The sequence below is a fragment of the Sprattus sprattus genome, assembly GCF_963457725.1.
Source record: "Sprattus sprattus genome assembly, chromosome: 5".
Classification (NCBI taxonomy): Eukaryota; Metazoa; Chordata; class Actinopteri; order Clupeiformes; family Clupeidae; genus Sprattus; species Sprattus sprattus.
In genome coordinates, this window is record NC_137924.1 from 3153320 (window position 1) to 3175867 (window position 22548).

The 22548-nt window shown below is 43.3% G+C and overlaps 1 protein-coding gene across 1 annotated transcript; it reads right to left on the minus strand.

The window, feature by feature from the left end:
* Positions 1–761: 761 nt before the first annotated feature.
* On the minus strand, positions 762–3624 carry LOC308365572 (uncharacterized protein; the record flags this gene model as incomplete). The annotated part of the gene is made up of 2 exons (XM_080839041.1): positions 762–2068; positions 3603–3624. 2 exons carry the CDS (start codon positions 3622–3624, stop codon positions 762–764), a joined length of 1329 nt encoding a protein of 442 aa, XP_080695167.1.
* Positions 3625–22548: the final 18924 nt, after the last annotated feature.

Genomic DNA, 22548 nt, shown 5'->3' on the forward strand with positions numbered 1-22548 from the left:
TCAACCCTTTCACAGACTTCCAAGGAAAAAAGTCTTAAGGTGTGCAAAATCAATTATCGCCCCATCAGGAACAATTCCGAACCCAGTAGTTGAACCAAAACAATATTTACAAATATACAGCAGGGATTTTGGGAAGTTCAATAAGGCAAGGCAAGGAAATATTGATAACGAGAACATTTCTACAGTATGTACAAATAGTACAATATGTACATTATATGTGCTGCCTGTGTATAGCAGCAGGCAAGAAGTCAAACAGAAGGTTTAGTAATCTTTATTATTCATATCCATTGAGAATCAGCGTTCAGTTGTTGACGTTTTTTAAGTTCTCCATAAACATGCTCCTGCTCTCTGTTCACGTGCTTCTGTTCAGCCCACTCATAGATGAGTAACTCAATGGCCACGCAGCAGCATAGTTTGTCCCATGTGTGTCTGTGTAAATCTACTGTCTCTCTCTCCCTCTCTTGTCGGCAATGTGAGATGAACTACATTTTACTGCAAATGGTGAGAAGGGGGGAATTCATCTTTTCACAAGAACCTACAGTGACTCTGGCCAGGTCAGCAGCATAGTTTGTCCCAAATCCTAATCATTCCCAAAGCCTTCACTGTTGAGAACCTACAGTAACTCAGTCTCTAAACTCTACTTGAGTTGACGCTTGAGTCCAGGCTTGAGATTAATTAATGACATAAATTGTCCCAATTCCCAACCATTCTATTAGTGCATCAGCAAACATCTCTGTTTTATTTCTCCCCCTCCCCATCTCTCAACTCTGAAGTGATCTTTGTGCATGTCCAGTCTCCAACAGTCCCTCTATCTCCCTGCTCTTCTCCTCCATCTGTCTGTTGAACTCTCCCTTTTCATTGAGTAGTGAAGTGCTGAGTCTCTGAATGGCCCGTCTCTCTCTCTCAGACTCAGACTCCATATTGCTAAGCAGCCGTCTCATTCTTTCCATCTCCCTGTCCTTCTCCTCTATCTGTCTGTTGAACTCTTCCTCCATCTTCTCCTTGGTGATGCTGATGTTTCTCTGTAGTTCAGGCAGGATGATCTTCATGAGGTTTCTCTCTACTTCAGCCCTGGTCTCTCTCTCATAGCTCTCTCTCATCTCCTCCATCTCCTCTCTGTGTCTCTCCTCCATCTCTCTCCTCTCCCTTTCTCTCTTTTCTTTCACTCTGATCAGCTTTATCTCCATCTCCTCTCTATGTTTAATCTCTCTGGTTATCTCTCTCTCCATCTCCCTCTTCTTCTCTTCATCCTTCTCTTCATCCATCCTGCTCTCCAGTACTGTTGTTCTCTCATTTAATATTCTAATTTCTCCCTCATGCTGCTGAATCTCTCCCTCCATCTTTTCATCATGTTCCTTTCTTTTCTCTCTCTCCTCCATCACTTTCCTCTCCTCTCTCTGTAGTTCTTTCTGTATTATTCTCTCTATCTCTCTGAGCTGTTTCTCTGCCTCCTGGTAGGTCTCACTGCTGTAGAATCTCTCTCTGTTTCCTGACACCATCTCTTCTATCTTAACTAGCAGCTCTGTGATCATAGTGTTGTAAGGCATGTCCTTAACGTTGAGAAGGTGACACCTGTTCCCACATTTCTCTGCCAGCTGCTGGAGCTCTTGGCTCCCTGTCTGGAGCAACTCCTCCACACTCCTCTCTCTCAGCCCCTCAGCATGGGTGAAGAGGATCAGTGTGTGTCCCCAACAGCTCTCCCCAAACATATCCTCCATTTTCTCCAGCATCCTCCTCGCCTCTCCTTCAGACGACTCCTCTGGAATCACCAGGAGGAAGGCGTGAGGTCCTGGGGCAGACAGACGGACATAAAGCCCCACGTCCTGTCTCAGGTCCTTCTCAGAGAGTCCACTGCAGAACCAGTCTGGAGTTTCCACCACGGTCACCCGTCTCCCAGCCACCTCCCCCTGTCTGCTCTTGCTGTGCTGGGTCTCTGTGTGTGGGTGTGTGCCCAGGATGGTGTTTCCTGCTGCCCTCTTCCCAGCTGTGCTCCCCCCTAGCAGCACCAGCCTCAGCTCAGACACAGCAGGAGACACTGGGGGTGCTGGACCAGGACTCTCTTCTCCCACTGCAACACACACAATCACAGTTAACCATCACAGCTAAATATAACTTGATCACATAAAAGCAAACTAAGGGCCTGATTTACTAACAGGATTGCGCCCATTTCAGGCATAAAATAGCGGTCGTAAACATAAAACGGTTTTTACTAAGGGGGCGCATTTGAGTAGAGGCGCATATTAACGCTTTATGGGTGTGTACCTGCAAACAGGTGGGATGGCATCGAAACGTGGGTGGTAACCTGGGCGTGAAGCGCAATTTAATGGGAGGAGAGAAGGTAAGTGCGCCTAATGATGTATTGCGTGGTATTTACTAAAACTGCCTGGCGAGCGCACGTCTCTGATTTACTAGCTAATTCTCCACCTCATAAAAGCACGTCTTAACCAGGAAGCGCATTTCCATTGAGTCTGAAAACGTTGATATGGCAGCAGTTATAAGAGCAAGGCAAAGAAAGAAGACAGAGACAGCGCACAGAAATAATTTTTTCAACTCGTATAACACTTTTTCAGATAAGTGATCCACAAATCATGAAGAAGATCTGTTTCTTTGATCCAAGGTCAGGTTTGCAGATAATCAGGAAAACTCGTGAAAGTGTCCAACATAAGAAATATGTTTATTCCAGCGTCACAGGACAATCCGATCGCATCTTGCACGAACGGTTCTTTCAACATACTAACATGAGTTCACTTCTTTTATACAGTATAAGTTACAGGTAGTGGGTGTGTCTAGAGGTAGGTACTAGTTGAGTGGATGATTGCTAATTAGGACTTTGACCTTGATTTAATCACACTGAATGAATACCTTGATTAAATCCCATTGATTACAAAAAGGTCAGGAGGCCAGCTTGATCACGTTAAATAGATTGATATCTAACAACGATTAGACCGTACAGGTTAGCCAGCCACACAATACTTCAATTACTGGACCAGATCAGAGACGACATCGAACCCTCCACCCGGCGATCACATTCCATTCCATCAGTTGATAAACTCCTGGCAACATTTGCAAATATTGGCCTCCAGATAATTTCACACAGTTATAGCTCTGCAGTTGTTGTCTCAGCCTTCACTCAGCCATCTATTCACCCAGGCACTCGACGCATTGCTACGGCGCACTGGTCAATATACATTTCCCCACTATGATAGCTGAAATTAAACTTTCCGAACGTAATTGGAGCCATTGATTGCACCCACATGCAAACAGTCCCACCTTCAATCCACGAACACATTTACCGAAACAGAAAGCACACATATTCAATGAATGTCCAGGTCATATGTGATGCCAACATGACCATTACTAACGTGGTAGCCAAATACCCTAGATCTGTCCATGACCGTTTTATCTTCACTTATATATTGTAGTGAACCCATGTCACTTGTAGAATTTATTAATCTCGCCATGTACACATCTGTATTGTTATTGTCGAACGATTGCGCAGCATGCAGGAAATGACTGCTCGAGCTGATACGACTGAGCGAAGATATGCTGACGTGTGCGCAACAAGTTTTGCAACAAGCCATCGCCACAGAGAGCATCCCTACCCACGCAGAGGAAGAGGCCCATACCATAGACCATAAATGGCAAAAACAGGATGTGTTATGACAGACAGTGAACAAAACATGTGATTAAGCAATGTCAATGCATGAAATGATGCTGTATGTTAGGAAAGCCAATGAGCAAACATATGCCCAAATAAGACAATAGAAAATGTATGAAATGACAGTGACGTAAAAGATCACAACTGCTTTTGCTATATATATCTGGAGGGAAGCCTCACATAGTCTCGTTCAGATTGAATTCATAGCCATATGCTCTGAGATTCTTACTGCACATTTAAAGCAATATACTTTTATATAGGTAACTATTGTTACTCCTTTATTATACTCTTTACAAGTAATCCTTATTAACTTTTATACTTTTTATCTGTAACCATTGTTACCTTTTTTACAAATAAAACTAACATACTTTTTACAACTTCAACTTTGAGAGCGACCTACTTTTTCTAAAGACTCACTTTCCACCCAGCACATTTGCTGCAACTGCTACAAGAAGGTCAAACAGACCGACCCCTCGGAAGGTAAGCAGAGATTGGCCCCTTTCCTGTTATCTGAGGGAAGAGCACTTAGTTATTCTTAGTCCTTAACACAGGCAAGCTACGGTCCCAGGCTCCATTGTACTCCTCCTCATCATATATTTATTAGAGAAGATACCAGAGGCCGAAAGGTATTAAGGTATTAAGTAGGGATGCACCGATATGGAAATTCTTGGCCGATACCGATACCGATGTTCAAAACAACAATGTAGCCGATACCGATACCGATACCGATATTATAGGAAAATAATGAAATCATTATCTAAAAAGCAATGTGTTAAATTATGTCAGCCCTTTATCACTCTTAACTTTGAATGAGCACAAATTCAATCAGATTTATGTAATAATATAATATTACCAGGCATCAAGACATCATTTCAACTGTAAACAGATGCTTGCAATGCAGCCTTACAAAACACAGGCATAAACCCTTAGGGAATGCCATATAAATTCAAGATTAAAACGAATATAATACAATATTTTTCTTTAAAAACTGCCTGCCATAAACATCGGCCAGTACCATCGGTGAAAGTCAAGTTTATTACCGATAGGCCGATAACATTAAAAGAGGCAAACATCGGCCGATACCGATGTACGGCCGATGCATCGGTGCATCCCTAGTATTAAGGTATAGGCTGTATAGGAGGATTAAACAAATCCAATAGAGAAGAAATGTCATAATTCCTGTTAGTAAATAGGACGATACTTGGAGTAGGATTAATCCTCTAATAATTTTCCAAAAAGTTAACAGGGGAATCCTTCGACATGGCGAACCAGCCAGGACCTTTTAACATTTCAAACAGAGAGCATTCAGGGCTTGAAGTGACGCTGGAACGATACGCTTGAAAAATAGAACAAGGAAATCTGAACCAGGTACCACTAAGACACTGAAAGTGTCCAAGAACCGGAGTGCGACTATCCATGAGATAAGAAGATTATTATTAATAAATCGGAACCCCCCCTTGGGTTGTTAAGAACGAGTAAACGAAGCCTAGGTTAACTTAAGTATTAAGAAAGTCCGCCCAAGGGACCTGACTTCGCAAAACGAAGTCTAGGATTGGACCAGGGGGACGGAGGGCCCCAACCAAGGACTAAAAGGATGAGCCAGTCATCTGAAGCCCCCTCAGACAATGGGGAGGTGGTCCTGGTACCCCGGGCTCATCAGCCTCAAGGGAACATCGCTTGGGGCCCAATCTACGCCTGGTCCAAGGGAACATAGCATGGATAGAGGTAGGACAAGGACCACAAATGGTGGTGAATGCGGCTAATACCGATCTACTGCATAATGCAGGTGTGGCAGAGGCTCTAAAAAATAGGTGGCCGGAGGTTTTCCAACGGCAAAGAGATGAAACGGCACGAGGGGAAGGATTACCCTTAGCCCCACTCACTCTGTTACCAGTCAGCACCGGGGATCCCAAAGTAGTGGTGTGCCTACAGGCGTGTTACGAACCCAAAGACAGGGTAGTTAACGCCAGAAGCCATTTAAGGGCCATCTATACGCAAATCGGAGACTATGCCAGATTGGTAAACACCAATGAAACGAACCCTATCCAGGAGGTATTAATACCCTTGATGGGGACAGGGGTGTTTGGGTACTCTGAAAGAGATAGCCTTGAATATCTACGAGACATGACCAGCCAAAATGTACAAACCGAATGGTTCCTCGTGATATATTCTGCGGAACAGTACACTCGGGTCCTAACAGAATGGGGAAGACTAGACCCAGCAGGGGCTACCCCTCATCAGGGGAACCCACACACAGCAAACACCCTGCGTCTAATACCGGGCGCTCCTAACCAAGAGAGAGGAGAGGAAGCAGCATCTTTTCCTAATAACCCCGTGATATATTCTGTGGAACAGTACCCTCGGGTACTAACAGAATGGGGAAGACCAGACCCAGCAGGGGCTACCCCTCATCAGGGGAACCCCCTCACAGCGAACACCCCGCGTATAACACCGGGCGTTCATAACCCACAGGTAGGAGAAGAAGCCCCATTGGCGTCTCCCAATAACCCCAGTGACCTACCCCGCTTGTATCCTCACAACAGTGAGAGGCAGAATGCCGTACAAGGATCCATATGGGAGACCCCCACTCAAATATGGGTGGGGGGAGAATCATACAACCTAAACCCGATAACTCGGACAGGGACGTTATGGGACCCGCGATACAGGGGGGAAGGGCCGGATGAAACAGGTACATATGTGCCTCCACGGGGAGCAGGACCAGGAAGTTCGCAGGACGGAATAGGCTACCCAATGGGGAGGCCCACTCTACAATACGGACATATGGGTAATCACCCAAACAACTCAAGAGCCATACTCAGAGGCCCCCAGGATGAGATAACCCCCTGGGTAATACGGGCCTATCAGAGTCGTGACTTGGAACCTGCCCCTGAAGGCGACCCGGATCAGCCCTTCTATCTAATACCGTACATAGCGGAAGGGGCAGAAGGGCTAAACCGGGTGGCCAAAGGCCCACAAGGGGCAGTTTTGAAACAACTGACACCCAAGAGTAGCAGAACAAGAATAACCAGCACTTTTGACAGACACTTCTGTCAACTACAAACGGAACATGACGAAATGAGGGCAAGGGGAGAACGACTCGGACAGGGTCCCCCCCCTCAGACCTACCACACCCGAGATCTTAACCAAGTGGTCAGAGACCAGAGGGGAGAGTTTTGGACAGGGAATCTAGGGGCAGGATTATGCCTCTATGGGATCTCACCAGAAACCCATATGCGCTCCCCTCGAGGAACCCACCTGGGGCCCAATGCCCCGGGGCGTATAACCGGAGAACTAGCATCCATGTGGGAGACAGCTCTTTACCACACGGCCACCAGCCGGGCCCGGACTCTGGTAGTCACCACTACCAGAGAGGGCCTAGAATATAGAAGAGCCAGCACTGAAGAAATGATAAGGTTCTTACTAGACACGATACCAGCCGGGGCTCTAATGGAGCAAAGACCACATTTTGAAATACATTTAGTAGGAAAAGATGAAGGGGATGTTAGAATGTTGGCCAGGGAGATTCAGGACTGGGAACCACACCAAAGGAACTCGGAAGCGATGGAGGAGGAAGAAGAGGGGCCCTCGACCCCTCTGTACAGCAACCTGATAGATGAGCCCACCCAAAGCACTCACACTGAGTGGGGGCTCGTCCACACTGCACAAGCTTTAGCAGAGCACCTCGAAAGAGAAGGCCTAACCTTATCGAGGAACTCCAGACCACCGCTTACAGAAAACAGTGAAGGGCCTAACTCACAGCATGTGTACGCAAACGTACCCTCTACAGCTGATTACACCGAATGGGACGGTGCGACAGCACAAGTCACAGAAGAATACGAGGAGGAAGAAGAGTACCCCACCATGCCACCCATGGGAGGGCCATTCCCCATTCCTGCTCGCCCTCCGTTACACCAGGAAACCCCTAGAACCGTGCCCGGCACCCAGTCCCATCCCTTACCATGGCCCCACCCGCAGCAGCGACCTCACCCAACCCCAGACTTCCCCCCTCCTCCCAGCATTCCCCAGCCAGTCGCTCCCACGCACCCTTTACCCCCCTTCGCTTCCTTTAGCTACCCTTTACCCCCCTCCAACTCTGATCCCCTACCTAACCCTATATCCCATCCCCAACCAATACACCTACCTCAACCTAACCCTCTATCCCATCCCCAACCAATACACCTACCTCAACCTAACCCTCTATCCAACCCCCAACCAATACACCTACCTCAACCTAACCCTCTATCCCATCCCCAACCAATACACCTACCTCAACCTAACCCTCTATCCAACCCCCAACCAATACACCTACCTCAACCTAACCCTCTATCCAATCCCCAACCAATACACCTACCTCAACCTAACCCTCTATCCAATCCCCACCTACCTCAACCTAACCCACGGCCGGCACCACGCTCCCTACCCCATTCACCCACACACCCACCTCTGCCCAGACAGAGCCCACGCTCACTACCACCACAACTCATCCGCCCACACCCGTATATACCACAGTATATAACCCCCCAACCTCCCAGACACATCCCAGAGGCCCCTCGCCTAACCCAAAATCCCGGGGTGATCCCAACAAACCAAAACCACTATGCCCCCTATACTCTGGAACCGCACGGATCATGTTATAACAACCCCCAGTCACCAGGACGGACTTACAATGTCTATCCAGAACCAGAGCCGCACCAAGAAGTATGGCCAGGCAGAGAACCACATAGAAGGGCAGGAGAATCCTACTCTCCAGTCGAAATAAGAGAATGGGTACAAAACACCCAAAGTACAAACCAAGGGCCACCCTACCGAGAGAGACCAAGGTCAGCTGAACCCCAACGTACATGGGCAAGAGTGACTTTTGAGGATAACCAGGGAGAAGTGCCCCAGGAGGCCCCTGAACCAGACAGAATGCGAGCCAGACAAAGCCAGCAGTGGGGATTACCAAGAGGAGTATCCCCATTACCCGAGCCTGGATACCCGCTAAGAAGCATACTCTCCCCAGTCCGGGGCCCACCAAGGGAAAGCACTCCAAGGAATGCGGACCTACTCCCGTTAAGAAACTTACCGCAAGGCTTAACAATGGCCACAGACCCAGAAGAAGGCCAACCAAAAATCTAGGTAAAACGTTCGTCTTTATGCAATTAACTCTGCCTGCAAGAGATAAATAAAGCACAGACCATCTCTTCAAATCTGATTCCAATTTGTTCATGAGAACTTTGAAATTTTTCCCATGAAGGTCACAGAAAACACGGGTGACATGTATGCCTAAATACTTAAAGCCAGACTTTGACAGGCGGAAAGGAAGTTCATTGTCTGATATCTGAAGGGCCAAATTATTAATGGGAAAGCATTCGCTTTTGGACAGATTTAATTTATAACCAGAGAAAAGCCCAAACTCATTTAAGATAGACACAATATTAGGGACACATGACACTGGATCTGAAATGTACAACAGCAGGTCATCTGCATACAGAGACACTCTGTGTTCAGGTTCCATCCTGTGAATTCCATTTATGTCATGTGCTGTTCTGAACTTAATTGACAAAGGCTCTATAGCTAAAGCAAATAACAGAGGGCTGAGGGGACATCCTTGTCGTGTGCCCCTTGACAGAGGGAAAAGTTGGGAGACTAACTTATTTGTTTTAACTGATGCTTTTGGAGAGGTATATAGCAGGCGGATCCAAGAAATAAATGTAGGGCCAAACCCAAATTTCTCTAGTACAGCAAATAGGTAACACCACTCAATTATGTCAAACGCTTTCTCAGCGTCCAGGGAGACCACCACTTCTGATATTTTTGAAGGAGTGACGGCCCCTCATGAATCCAGTTTGGTCCATTGAGATGACCTGGGATACTACATTATCTAGTCTTGAGGCAAGAAGTTTAGCCAGAATCTTCACATCTGCATTTAATAAAGAAATAGGCCGATACGACCCACATTCAAGCGGGTCTTTGCCTGGTTTTAAAAGAAGTGAAATGGAGGCCTCTGTCAAACTCAGTGGTATTTTTTTCTGGCTAAAAGAGTGTTTAAACATTTCAGGGAGAATGGGAGCAAGCTGGGTAGAGAATTTTTTGAAGAACTCCACCGGGTACCCATCAGGCCCCGAAACCCTTCCTGATTGCATATTCTTAATTGAATCAACAATTTCCTGCAGCTGTATGGGCTCTTCAAGATTGTCTTTAGCATCCCCGTCTATGCTTGGAATATCTAAGTTTTCCAAAAAAGTTATCATGTTCGAGTCATCATGTGGAAATGAAGATGTATATAAGTCTGAGTAAAACAAATTGAAAGTGTTATTCATTTCCAATGGGTCTACTGTCAATAACTGTGAAGTGTTACGAATCTGTGGAATCAAACGAGATGCAGATCTGCATTTCAGCTGGTAGGCCAGAAGACGGCCTGCTTTTTCTCCATGCTCATAAAAATGACCCTAATTGGTGCTTCTCAGTTCTTTTTGTTGACAATAAATCATATTGAGTTTTCAGTGCAATCCTCTCTTTATGTAATTCTGTAGTTGGGGTGGTGGAATACTGCTGATCTATGTTTCTAATTGATGTAATTAGTTGTTGCTCTTTCTGCTTTCTCTCTTTATTGCGAGAAATGGTGTATGATATAATCTCGCCTCTATTGACAACTTTCAGTGTCTCCCATAAAGTAGACGGAGATATTGAGTCTGACTTGTTAAATGTCGAAAAACTCATCTATTGCCTTAGATATGCGTTTGCAAAACTGATTGTCTGCCAACAGGGTTGCATTTAATCTCCAGGCATTATGTTGTGATATGTTTTGAGAAAATGAAAGATCAAGAGTCACCGGTGCGTGGTCAGACTCCACAATGGCAGTGTACTTCGTGTCCTTTACGGAGGGAAGAAGTGTCTTGTCAATTAGAAAATAATCTATTCTACTGTATGTATGGTGAACGTGTGAAAAATAGGAAAATTCTTTTTTTTGCGGATAGAAAAATCTCCAAGGATCAAAACACCCAGTTAAAAAAGAGCTTGTGACATTTTGGAGCGTGTTAAAGTTTTAGGGTTTGAGCGGTCTATAGCTGGGTCTGTCACAGTTTTTAAATAACCAGCAAAAATGAGCCTATGTGAATTTAGATTTGGAATGAGAGAAGTAAGTTTATTAATAAAGCTAACATCATCCCAATTTGGTGCATATACGCTAACAAGTACGACTGGAATATTGAAGAGAGATCCGGATACTATTACAAAACGTCCTTGAGGATCTGAGATCGTTTGGGATGGAGTAAACAATATCTTTTCATGGATTAGTATTGCTGCGCCCCGTGCTTTAGTGTTAAAGTTAGAATGGAAACTCTGTCCAACCCAGTTCTTCCTAAGCCTAAATTGATCTACTATATTCAGATGCGTTTCTTGTAAAAATACTATTTCTGCTTTTAACCTTTTTAAGTGGGAAAATATCCTTGCTCTTTTATTAGGCCTATTCATACCCTTTACATTCCTAGTGATAAAACGAGTGGGTGTTACACCTACTTCAGCCCTGGTATTATTTATATTGTCAGACATAATGTGTTAAGAAGAATAAAGGAAAATGAGTGAAGTGTGCCCCATAGCATTTGTCAGAACCCTCCAAAATCAAAAGCATTATACAAAGCTTACTAAAATCCCCATTGACAGATTATAAACCCCATTCATTGCAAAATAAAACAGTAGTTGAGTCAGTGATTAATGCCATCCCAACCTCGAACAAAACACACAACTTTCCTATGCCTGCCTCACGAACATAGGCAGACTGCAGGCCCCCTCCTAAGCTAGGCTCGTCCTCTGAACACTGACGAACCGCTGCCCTATTGTGGTTCAGCTTCCAATAAACCATCTTCACGTTACCCTCCCCACGTTGCTCCCCTTTATGCTAAACAAGTAAACGCAGGCAGTCAATATTCCGGTTCAGCACAAGTGAATTAGCCTATTTAACAACTCCACTTAAACAACTAGCTAGTGGTTAAGTAACAATTTTAAACCAAAGATTGAACTGGTTAAGTGATAGAGTGCTAAAAGATGACTGTACAGCATAATAAATAACCACTAATTACAACATCACTTGGTAAATTTGCAAGTGCATAACACATTATGTAACTTACGGATTCAGAGCAGATCCCCAGCATATTTTACCCATATAGTGAGTCCAATTTAGCCTAATCACTGTCATTCTGGTGTTATCCATGTTCATCTCTGTGAGTGGCAACTTGGCAGTCATAGAAGTTTTGTGCTTCTTCGGGTGAAGAGAAGATGAATGTTTTCTTGTCAAATTCAGCTCGAAGTTGTGCAGGGTGGAGCAAGTTGAATCGCACATTCTTCTTGTACAAGAGACGTTTGATATCCTTAAATGCTGTGTGTTTTGTCGCCAATGCTGCTGACAAATCTGGGTATATCCTCAGCTGAGTGCTTTGAAAGTTCACGTCGTTCGCCCGAGCCCACCGCAATGCTTTTTCCTTCTCCTGAAAACGGTGAAAGCAAACCACAAACGGTCGGGGTGGCTGATCTTCTTTGGGCTTTTGGCCAAGAGAGCGATGTGCTCGTTCAAACTCAGGTGGCTTGTCAAAAACTCCTGGCATCACCTCCATTCGCATGTTGGATATAAACTTCACTGTAGGCTGACCTCTCTCGCTGTCCTCTGGAACATTTAAGATCCTAAGATTAGCCCGTCTAGAGCGATTTTCCAGGTCATCCAATCGGTCAAAAAGACTTGCATTTTGTTCCTCCAGTTGGCTTATCTTTTTTTCTGCAATGTTTAATGCAGTGAAGTTAGCAAGAAGCAAGAGCTTCAGTTGCATTTAGCCGAGTCTGGAAATGTGTTACAGTCTCATTTAAAGTGTTCACAGAGGCTTGGAGAGGAGCAATAGACTCTTGAATTAAGGCAGAAATGTCCTCTTTCAGCGAAGTACGTTGTTTGCCCAGTTCAGCTATTAGTTCGCTCATGGAAACTCCGTTTGTAGTTAGTGGTTCCTCACTAGCATGACTAGCCATGGCGGCGACTTTGCTGGCAACAGTTGTTCTTGGCGTAGATCTGTGCTTGTTCATATTTTCTGACAATATGCTGTTGAATCTTCTCAATAGTAAAGTAATGTTTTGTAAATTAAATGCAATGATTAAAAATGGCCTTAGTGGCGTTTTTTAAGGTTACATTGAAAGTTTAAGCAGGGAGCTCTGCTGTTCTGCGACCTATCTCCTCATGTTCCAACCGGAAGCCATGAACCAATATGTTTGATTTTAAGACATATCTGACGGCACCCACAATTACATTTGAACAAAACAGGGCATTGTTTTCACAACATTTTACTAAAGAACAACGGGGGATTGCTTATTGCTTACGACATGCTAGCGGCGAAACCTATTGTCATTGCTTTCTTACAGGATACCAGCAGGCAGGTGTAGCTAAAACGTTTTAGTCGCTTAATATTGTGCCTAAACGGATACTACGTACCCCGACACTTTTTGGCTATCAGTCAGAGAGTCTCAGGAGTTGTTCGAAAGCCATCAGCTACTTTTTAGTCTCTTAATATTGTCACACAAAGGAGGAATAGCTGGTCGCTATAGAGATGCTAGCGGCAAAACCTGTTGATATGTACTTACTTACAGGAGACCGGCAATATTAAGCGACTAAAAAGTAGCTGATGGCTTTCGAACGACTCTTGAGACTCTCTGACTGATAGCTAAAAAGTGTCCGGGCTACGGGTGTCCGGGTTACGTAATGCTATCGCTGGTATAGCAACTGTCACTCAAGAGTCGTTCGAAAGTCAACATTACATCACCCAGGCTCTTTTTCGCCCCAGTCACTTTTAAGCATGACACCCTGTGTGTCATTTCTACTCCACTCTCTCACTCAGCAATAACCGGATCATAACCAATCATCTCTCACACTCACCCAGAGACTGGACAGATTCCTCCATCATCTTCCTCTCTTCATCAGTTATCTCCCTCTTCACCTCCTCCTTCATCTTCTCCTTCACTGTAATACCAGAGTAGAGATATGAGCTCTTTGAAGCAGGAGACTAATAGACATGAACACACATGGAGCACACACACACACACACACACACACACACACACACACACACACACACACTCAAACACACACACAGTAATAGATCTGGAGATCACACCAAGGATATTATAGTTTTGCTTTTTTCACTAGTTTTTATGTTTATATCGTTTTGACTTTTTGTTTTCCATTTCAGTTTAGTTTTAATTAGTTTTTACAAGCGGGGTTGCTAGTTTAGTTTAGTTTTTATTTTCTGAAAATGCTTACTTTAAGTTTAGTTTTTTATTAGTTTCAGTTTTAGTTTTAGTCTTTCCCGCGGAATGCAACAAAACCGTTGGCATAAAACCGTAGTGGAAAAAGCATCCAGTACCGCTGCCTCAATGAAGCCTACTAAGAACCAAACGGTCGGGTTTATGCTTGTTCTGCCGTTGCTCTTGTTCTACACTTATATTTGACATTGACTGCGAAAATGGAAGATTCTATAGCTAAGCTAAAACAATTCTCAAAACCGGACTGGAATCAAAACTTGAAGTGATCAATAATGGGAGAAAAACACCGTAGCTAAAATATATGCTTCATACGACAGGGCAGAAGATAACTCGATCGACTTCTAACATTCAAAACCTCAAGAATAGATTTGGTTTTGGACGTACAGTGGAGACGAAATTAGGGAGGCTTCTCACCCCTTATTTGCTAACATTACATTGATATCAGAGTATGCCCTTGCTCCGTTGATTTCCTATTATTTCTCTTAGGATTGTTTAATGTCTATGTGAAGCCATTTAACATCATACAAGAGGTTGCGATCACTTTAAACCAAAGACTGCTTTTTATATTGGTGAGCTGGTTTTAAGAAATTAAACTTAAATTGAATTTGTTTCCTGGTTGTTATGGTTATGTAGTTGCTATGCTGGCTAATAAGCTAGCTAAGGACACTTAGCAATAATAAACTTACACGGTTTAAATGGAAGACTTTAATTTGCCTGAAATTAGGTAGATATCTGGCTGATGTTATAGTCTCCTCGATTTAACTCTTTAAATGATTATGGGAACAGGCAGAAACCCTCAGGGTGCCTATGCCACTTTGTATGAAAGAGTTCATAATCACACAAGTTCATCACAAGCTAGCAGCCACCAACTTACCTATGTATATGTGTGTAAAGAAAGCTGATGTGAAAATCAACCAGGAGTCAAGGTGGCAATTGAATGGAGATTTAAGATACTCTATTGGGTTTATTTATTTCTAAATCTGACTCTGAAAGATTCTATGCCTAACCACAACCCCACCGCACGTCACTGTCAAGTAATCCCAAAGAGGACTCTCGCGTTCTCCCGACTTTTGCCGCCATGATAGCAGGCGTAGGGCGTGTACTAAAAGTGTTACAGCGGAAAATAGACTAGGCTTGGTATGAACAACATTGACAGCTATGAAATACATTGACAAAGACGAAAACTTCAGACATTTTCTCTTTTTATTCAATTTTATTTTAGTTAGTTTAGTAAAGACACAATACAGTTTCAGTTAGTTATCTTTTTTTTTATAAAGCTTCGTTTTTATTTTTATTTCAGTTAACGAAAAAAAAAATCACACCTCGTTTTCGTTTTTTCGTTAGTTTTCATTTAAGATAATAACCTTGGATCACACGCACTTACCTGGATTAACAAATACACACACACACACACACACACACACACACACACACACACACACACACACACACACACACACATACACACATATATAAGTGAATATGATACATTATTTGCTTGTGTCTGTTTGTGTATGGGTGTCCATGTGTGTTTTCGTTTTTGTGTGTCAGTGTGTATATGTATGTGTGTACGTGTAGTTGTTTGTGTATGTATGTAAGTCTATGACAGTTTTAATGTTTGTATTGTGTGTGTGTGTGTGTGTGTGTGTGTGTGTGTGTGTGTGTGTGTGTGTGTGTGTGTGAGTGTGTGTGTGTGTGATTTAAGATCAGTTTTCCACTGAATTACTCTCTCTTTCTCTCTCTCTCTGTATATTTGTATGTCAACGAGTTTGTCAATGTGTGTGTGTTGGTGTGCATTTGTGTGCTAATGTCTGTCAGTGAGTTTGTTTCTTTGTGTGTGTGTGTGTGCATGCACACTAATGCCTAAGGCCTGATGACCATGATGACTCCTCTCTGGTACTTACCATCATTCCTCTCTAAGGAAAAGAGAAACAGAGATGAGATCATTAATGAGGCTCAATGGAGACAAACTCACACTAGGATGATCTTCATTCACACATTACATCAAAACATATGACAGTGGTTCACCGACTTTACCTGTCTATGTGTGTGATTGTGTGTTTGTCTGCCTTTGTGTGTGTGTGTGTGTGTGTGTGTGTGTTTGTGTGTGTTTGTGTGTGTGTGTACGTATGTGTGTGTTTGTAAACAATAACTGCATTCAAGTCAGTTCTCCACTAACCAGGGTACTGTTCGGCGACGCTCGCTAAGCGGTTTAGCGAGCTAAATTCCAGGTAAAAAAAAGACAACATCCCTTCAGCGAGTTCGCTGAAGCAACTTTTTATTAATAACCATGGTAACCAATCGCTTAGCACTAACCTGCTCCAGGGCAGGCTAACCAAAGTTTAGCTGGCTAAACTTGCCACACCCACGCCAAAAGGAGGGATCCCATTGACAAGAAGTCATAAAGTTTGATTAGCGTGGGAAGAGTTCTTTGCGATCGCCAAAAAGATCCATTTTTCCATCATGATGAGTTCTTGTATGAGCGCTACCGATCCACCCGACAAGGAATAATTAATTTAGAAGACATTCTCGAGTCATTTATTGCATACTGTAAGATAAAATCAATATATCATATAAAAGAACAGTGAGTAAGGTTCACACAGGAAAAGTATAACCACAGATGACCAGAGTCATAAGTCATTATGGATACCATCCTACGCATGTTTCTCAATAGCAACTTATGCCATGGTAGATAAGACCATGCCTGAGAATATTTCACCATAATACCATATGGCACACTAGATAAAACTAGAAGTGCTGATGTGGAAGCTTGTGATCTACTGTGTACAGAGGGGACAGACGGTATGTCACCATCCCATGATCATGGGGGGTGTCTTGTGGGCCCAGAGTGACATCACTGGGCTGGGGCTTTAAATGTTTGAACATTGTCTGTATCTAATCAGAATCCGGGTTCTCCAGCCGTTGGTGTGGTGCCTGATGTAACATTATTGACTGCACTGCACTGGCGGCTGAATTGTATCATCAAACTACCAAGTAAACTTATCTTGCTACAAAAAAAGCTTCGTCCGGTGACTCCTCTCTTAAACCAGCACGCAGGTATAAAAAATACCTAACAACTAGTCAAGTAAGAGATAATATTAATATAACAACTGGTGACCTTCCGACGTGGAGAGACGAGAGTCCGTGACCCCAGCGAGCTCGGCTCCAGAGGGATCCATCGTGAACCGTTGTTGACAGACAGAAAAGCCGGCACATTCTAAGAGGTGAGGACGACCAATTTCATTGAACAGTCCAGTAGATTAAGACCATAGTACATAGTTAGTTTCTGTCTGTTAACAAGGGGAATCGAGACGTTGCTGGCAAGTGAGTACAGGTGTTTGGTGTTACAATAAATTAGTGTGTGGGAGTCCGTAAGACTTTTGTGCATTTTTTCACATAGTGGGGGGATACGTGATAGAGAACAGGCTGCATAAAGTGATTGAAATAATATCTGAGGCAGACCGGTGATAGAGAACAGGCTGCATAAAGTGATTGAAATAATATCTGAGGCAAGCCCAAAATAAAGTAAAAGTGAAGAGACTGATAAGAGTGGTTATAATAGAAAACCTGAAGCAGACCTACCTAACTACCTGGGGAAACACTGAAGTCATAGTTTAAAGTTCAAACTGGGAGTAGATCCTGAGGCGGTAAACTGACGACTGGCCCTCTTAGCCCGTACATTAGCCTACATCGTGGTCTATGATAGGAGGTGATCCCCTGAGTTAGATGCCCAATTCTTACTAGTATTTAGCTGAGGCCTACGTGATTTTATCTTAGGAAACCTGTGACTACTGATTGATTGTATCTTAGGAAAACTGTGACTACTGATTGATTGTATCTTAGGAAAACGGTGACTACTGATTGATTGTATCTTAGGAAAACGGAGACTACTGATTGATTTATATCTTAGGTAATTTAGAAATTTCTGTGTTAGTTCTGTCTTATTCCAAAAAGGGTAAAAAACACATATTGTACAGAGAGGTTTTGGGCCGCATCTGTGCTGTACATCAGCAGTGCGAATCTCTGTCCTTATCAGAGGAAGTCAATTCCTGCCTCTGAACACAAGATTTGACATATAGGGGTGTATCTGTGCTAAATCTTCACCAAGGGTTTTTTCTTTTCATGAATAAAAAGAAGGGGGGGTATATATTATACTGACATATTGATTGTGTTTAAGTGTTGAGGTGTCATTACTGTACCAGTGAGTGCGAATGTGTGTGTGATGAGCGAAAGGAGCAAAACATTGGGCAGAAACAAACAGTAATTCTGAGAGTGTGAGTATATCTTGGAATTTAAGCTGGCCCAAGAGGTGTTTCTGTCGAAATTGAGCTCAAAATATTTAGCTATCTGAACGTTTGTATATTGTCAAAGTCTGTGTATCACACATCTGTACGCTGAAAGGGAGAGACAGGGTGGTAAAAATAGCCGCCCAAGCACAGGCAGGGGGGTCAAGAGCAAGCTCTGTGTTTTGGAATTGGCGAACTGCCAGCTCTCTCGGAGCAGAAGATACAGAGTGTTAGAGCTGCCTGCCCGTAGATTGAACTTCTTGCGCAATATTGTTGGGGGTGCACAAAAAACCGCCCAAACTGAAAGAAGAACTCACAGCAGTGAGAAGAGCAAGGTTGTGAAACCCCATAGTGGAAGTGTAAGCCAAGGTCAATAGGGCACATATTGAAAAAACAAGTAAAAAAGCAACAAAAACAAATTATTATATATAGAAGTTAAAAAGAGAAGAGGTGAAATAAGGATAGACAAGAGGATATACATAAAACATAAGTAGCCTGTTACTGGTACTACAACAGATAAAGAAGAGGGAGACTTAATTCCTTTGAGAGAGTCCATTAGAATAAAGGGTTAACAATATTTGGTGAATGAGTTCTTTAGACGGGCACAATCAAGAGCCAGTGAAGGGCACGATCACCCCAATAGGGAAGTGGTGGACAGATATACTGACAAAATACCCCCAAACAGGAATTAAAGAAGTAAGGCAATATATACTAGTAAAAGGACTAGAAAAGCCATACATAGCTCGCAACTGCCCAGAGCAGGCAATCAATATTTTGGAAGAAATCAGTAATCTAGAGAACAATCTGAACACACCCAAATACCTTATAGAGCTCTGTGACAGTATCTACAACCAGGCACACATACGTTCTGGAGGAAAATACGGGAAACGTAGGTGCGTTGAACTAGACAACCCAGAGATAAAGTGGAGAATCTCGTTAAAAAGCTACGAACATTGGCTGCGTGTAAACGAGGATCAGTCACAAGGGTCGACAGTTAGATTTTTTAGAAGGGGTTTAGAGGGGCCTGCAGTCTGGTACCAGGAAATCGAGGTCACTGTGAAACCAACTTGGGACCGAAAGTCAGATATTTATAGTCACTTTGGGGATCTTAGGTGGCCTGCTGTCTCACTGATACAGGATTTAGTTAGCATACCCGAGGATTCTTTTTTTTTTTTTTTTTTGAACAAGGTTTTTTTATTGCTTTTTAACGCACAGATGTTAAATTGTACAGTACAAATATTAATTCAAGAGTCAAAGAGCACAAACTCCCACCACCCCACCCCCTCCCACACACCCACCCAATCCCCCTCCCTTAACAAAACAGGCATACAGATACATCTCAAGACACACAAATCATAAGCACAGTAAAGATGAACCTAAAACAAACACACACAAAAAATAAATAATAATAATAATAATGAATAACAATAATAATAATAATAAAAAAAAAAAAACATGGTGGACAGAGCATTGGTGGTTAGCTGCAAAACAGATTATTGAAAGGAATAGATATATGTCCTATAAATACTAGGGCAGTGTAGAAGGAGAATAGGAAACCAAATCAAGAGAGTGTTTGTAAGTCAGAGAAGTATTGTATAAATGGTTGCCAGTGCTTGAAAAATCTACTTGTGTCCCCACGTAGAGTGAATTTGATTTTCTCTAATTTTAAGAAAAACATGAGGTCTTTCAACCAGACAGATACAAGAGGGGGCTGTGGTGATTTCCAGTTGAAAAGAATTCTACGCCTAGCCAGTAGGGTGGCGAATGCCACAACATTTGCATGGGTCTTGTTTAGAACGTGTGGGGTGGGCGAAACACCAAATATGGCTACAAGAGGGCATGGTTCCAAAGTGATTCCTAAAATTTCTGAGAGAATTTTAAAGATGGAGATCCAGTAATTGTCAAGTTTGGGGCATGACGTATACATATGAGTCAAGTGGCAGGGTGTGCCTCCACACTTTACACAAATGTCCACAGTGTCTGGGTATATTTTGGATAGCCTTGAACTTGACAGATGCATTCTATGAACAATTTTAAATTGAATCAGGCCCAAACGGGCACATGAGGACGAATTACGTATTCTGTTGATGGCTCTCTCCCAGAAATCTTCCTCAAATTGTACGCCCAACTCCTGCTCCCAGGCAGCGGCGCTTTTAGAGCACTGCTCTGTGTTAAATGACTGAAGACCCCGATAAATGTGGGAAACAAGTGACCTCTGATTGGGTTGGAGTTTAAAGAGGTCTTCCCATGGCTGCCTAGGGGGTGAAGAGGGGAAGACAGAAAAAGTCTTTAAGACACAATGCCTAATTTGAAAGTATCTAAATAAGTGTGATGTGGGCAAGTCGTGTGAAGCCGATAGGTCTGTGAAGCTAGCAAAAACTCTGTCTGTGTATAAGTCATTGAACGTCTGTAGGCCATTTCTCTCCCACAACCGGAATGCAGAGTCTAGAAAAGAAGGTGGGAAAAGATGATTGCGGTTTATTGGCATAAGAGTAGAGGGGGAGTATGATTTAAAATGGCGCCTGAATTGATACCAAATTTTCAAGGCGTTACAGACAATTTGGTTATCTGTGTAACGAGAGGGAGATGTCGGAAGTGGTGAGAAGAGGAGAGCAGGAAGTGAGGACGACACACACGACCTCAACTCGAGCTGGCACCACGGGGCTTTGGCGTTATGTACCCAAAACAGAAATTTATGGATATTTGCTGCCCAGTAGTAATACATAAAATTTGGCAAAGCCAGTCCTCCACTGAGTGAGCACTGCTGCAAGAGAGATTTCCTAATCCTAGGAGTTTTTCCATTCCATATGAAGGAAATGACTGCTTGATCAATAGATTTAAAATATGATTTAGGCAAAAATAGGGGGATACATTGAAAAAGATATAGAAATTTTGGAAGAATGTTCATCTTAACTGCATTCATTTTACCAAGCATAGACAGGGGCAGATTACGCCATCTCTGGAAAGCAGACCTCATATTGCTGAGTAGGGGGGTAAAATTTGCATTTAATAAAGAAGACAGTGTTCGTGTAACAGTTACTCCCAGGTACTTGATGCTACAGTTTTTCAGTTGAAATGGTAGGTCAGACTGGGAAAGCAGAAGAGCCTTTGTGTTAATAGGGAGACATTCACTCTTTTGTAGATTGAGCTTGTACCCAGAAAAGGAGCCAAAGTTTTGTAATAACGACAGAATGTTAGGTAGTTGAGAAAGAGGATCAGTAATGTACAAAAGCAAATCATCTGCATACAATGCAAGCCTGTGTTCAATGCCCCTACGGGTTATCCCCAGGAATGAGGTTGAATTCCTGACAGCTATGGAGAGGGGCTCTATAGCAATAGCAAAAAGCAAGGGAGAAAGTGGGCAGCCCTGGCGAGTACCACGAGATAAATTGAAATATTCAGACCTTGTATTATTGGTGTTGACAGAGGCGAGGGGCGAGGTGTACAAGAGGCGTATCCAGGATATTAGTGTATCCCCAAAGCCAAACTTTTTCAGAACAGTGAAAAGGAATTCCCACTCAACTCTATCAAAGGCCTTTTCAGCATCCAGAGAGATGACTACTTCAGGGAGTTGACACGTGTCTTTGGAGTAGATAATATTAAACAGGGTTCTAATATTGAAAAATGAATGTCTGCCCTTAATGAAACCAGTCTGCTCCTCAGATATTATACAGGGAAGAACATTTTCAATGCGGGTAGCTAACAGCTTAGCTAAGACCTTAACGTCAGCATTGAGGAGACTCAAGGGCCTGTAGGAGCCACACAGATCAGGATCTTTCCCTTCCTTTAACAGAAGAAAAATTGAAGCTTGTCTTAGAGTGTGGGGGAGAGAACCCTGCTTTAGAGATTCCTCAAACACAGAAAGAAGCAATGGGGCCAATTGAATGTGAAATTTCTTATAGAATTGAGGAGGGAACCCATCTGGACCCGGAGCTTTGCCTGATTGCAATGAGAAGATAGAAGACACAACCTCATCCAAATTTATAGGGCCATCAAGTTGATCAGCTTGAGTGGAATTTATATTGGGGATATCTAAGTTATTAAGAAAATGGAACATGTTATCAGAGTTGGGTGGGAACTCAGACGAGTACAGAGAGGAATAGTAAGACTTAAAAGCAGAATTTATCTCAACAGGGTCAATAGTTAAGGCACCTGAGATATTTTTTATCTGTGGAATAGTGCGCCCTGCTGCATGACGCTTTAGCTGATGTGCTAGAAGGCGACTGGCTTTATCGCCATATTCGTAGTAAGAGCCACGAGACTTGAGCAATAACCTCTCTGCTGCCCCCGTTGACAGGAGGTCGAACTCAGCCTGAAGGTCAAGGC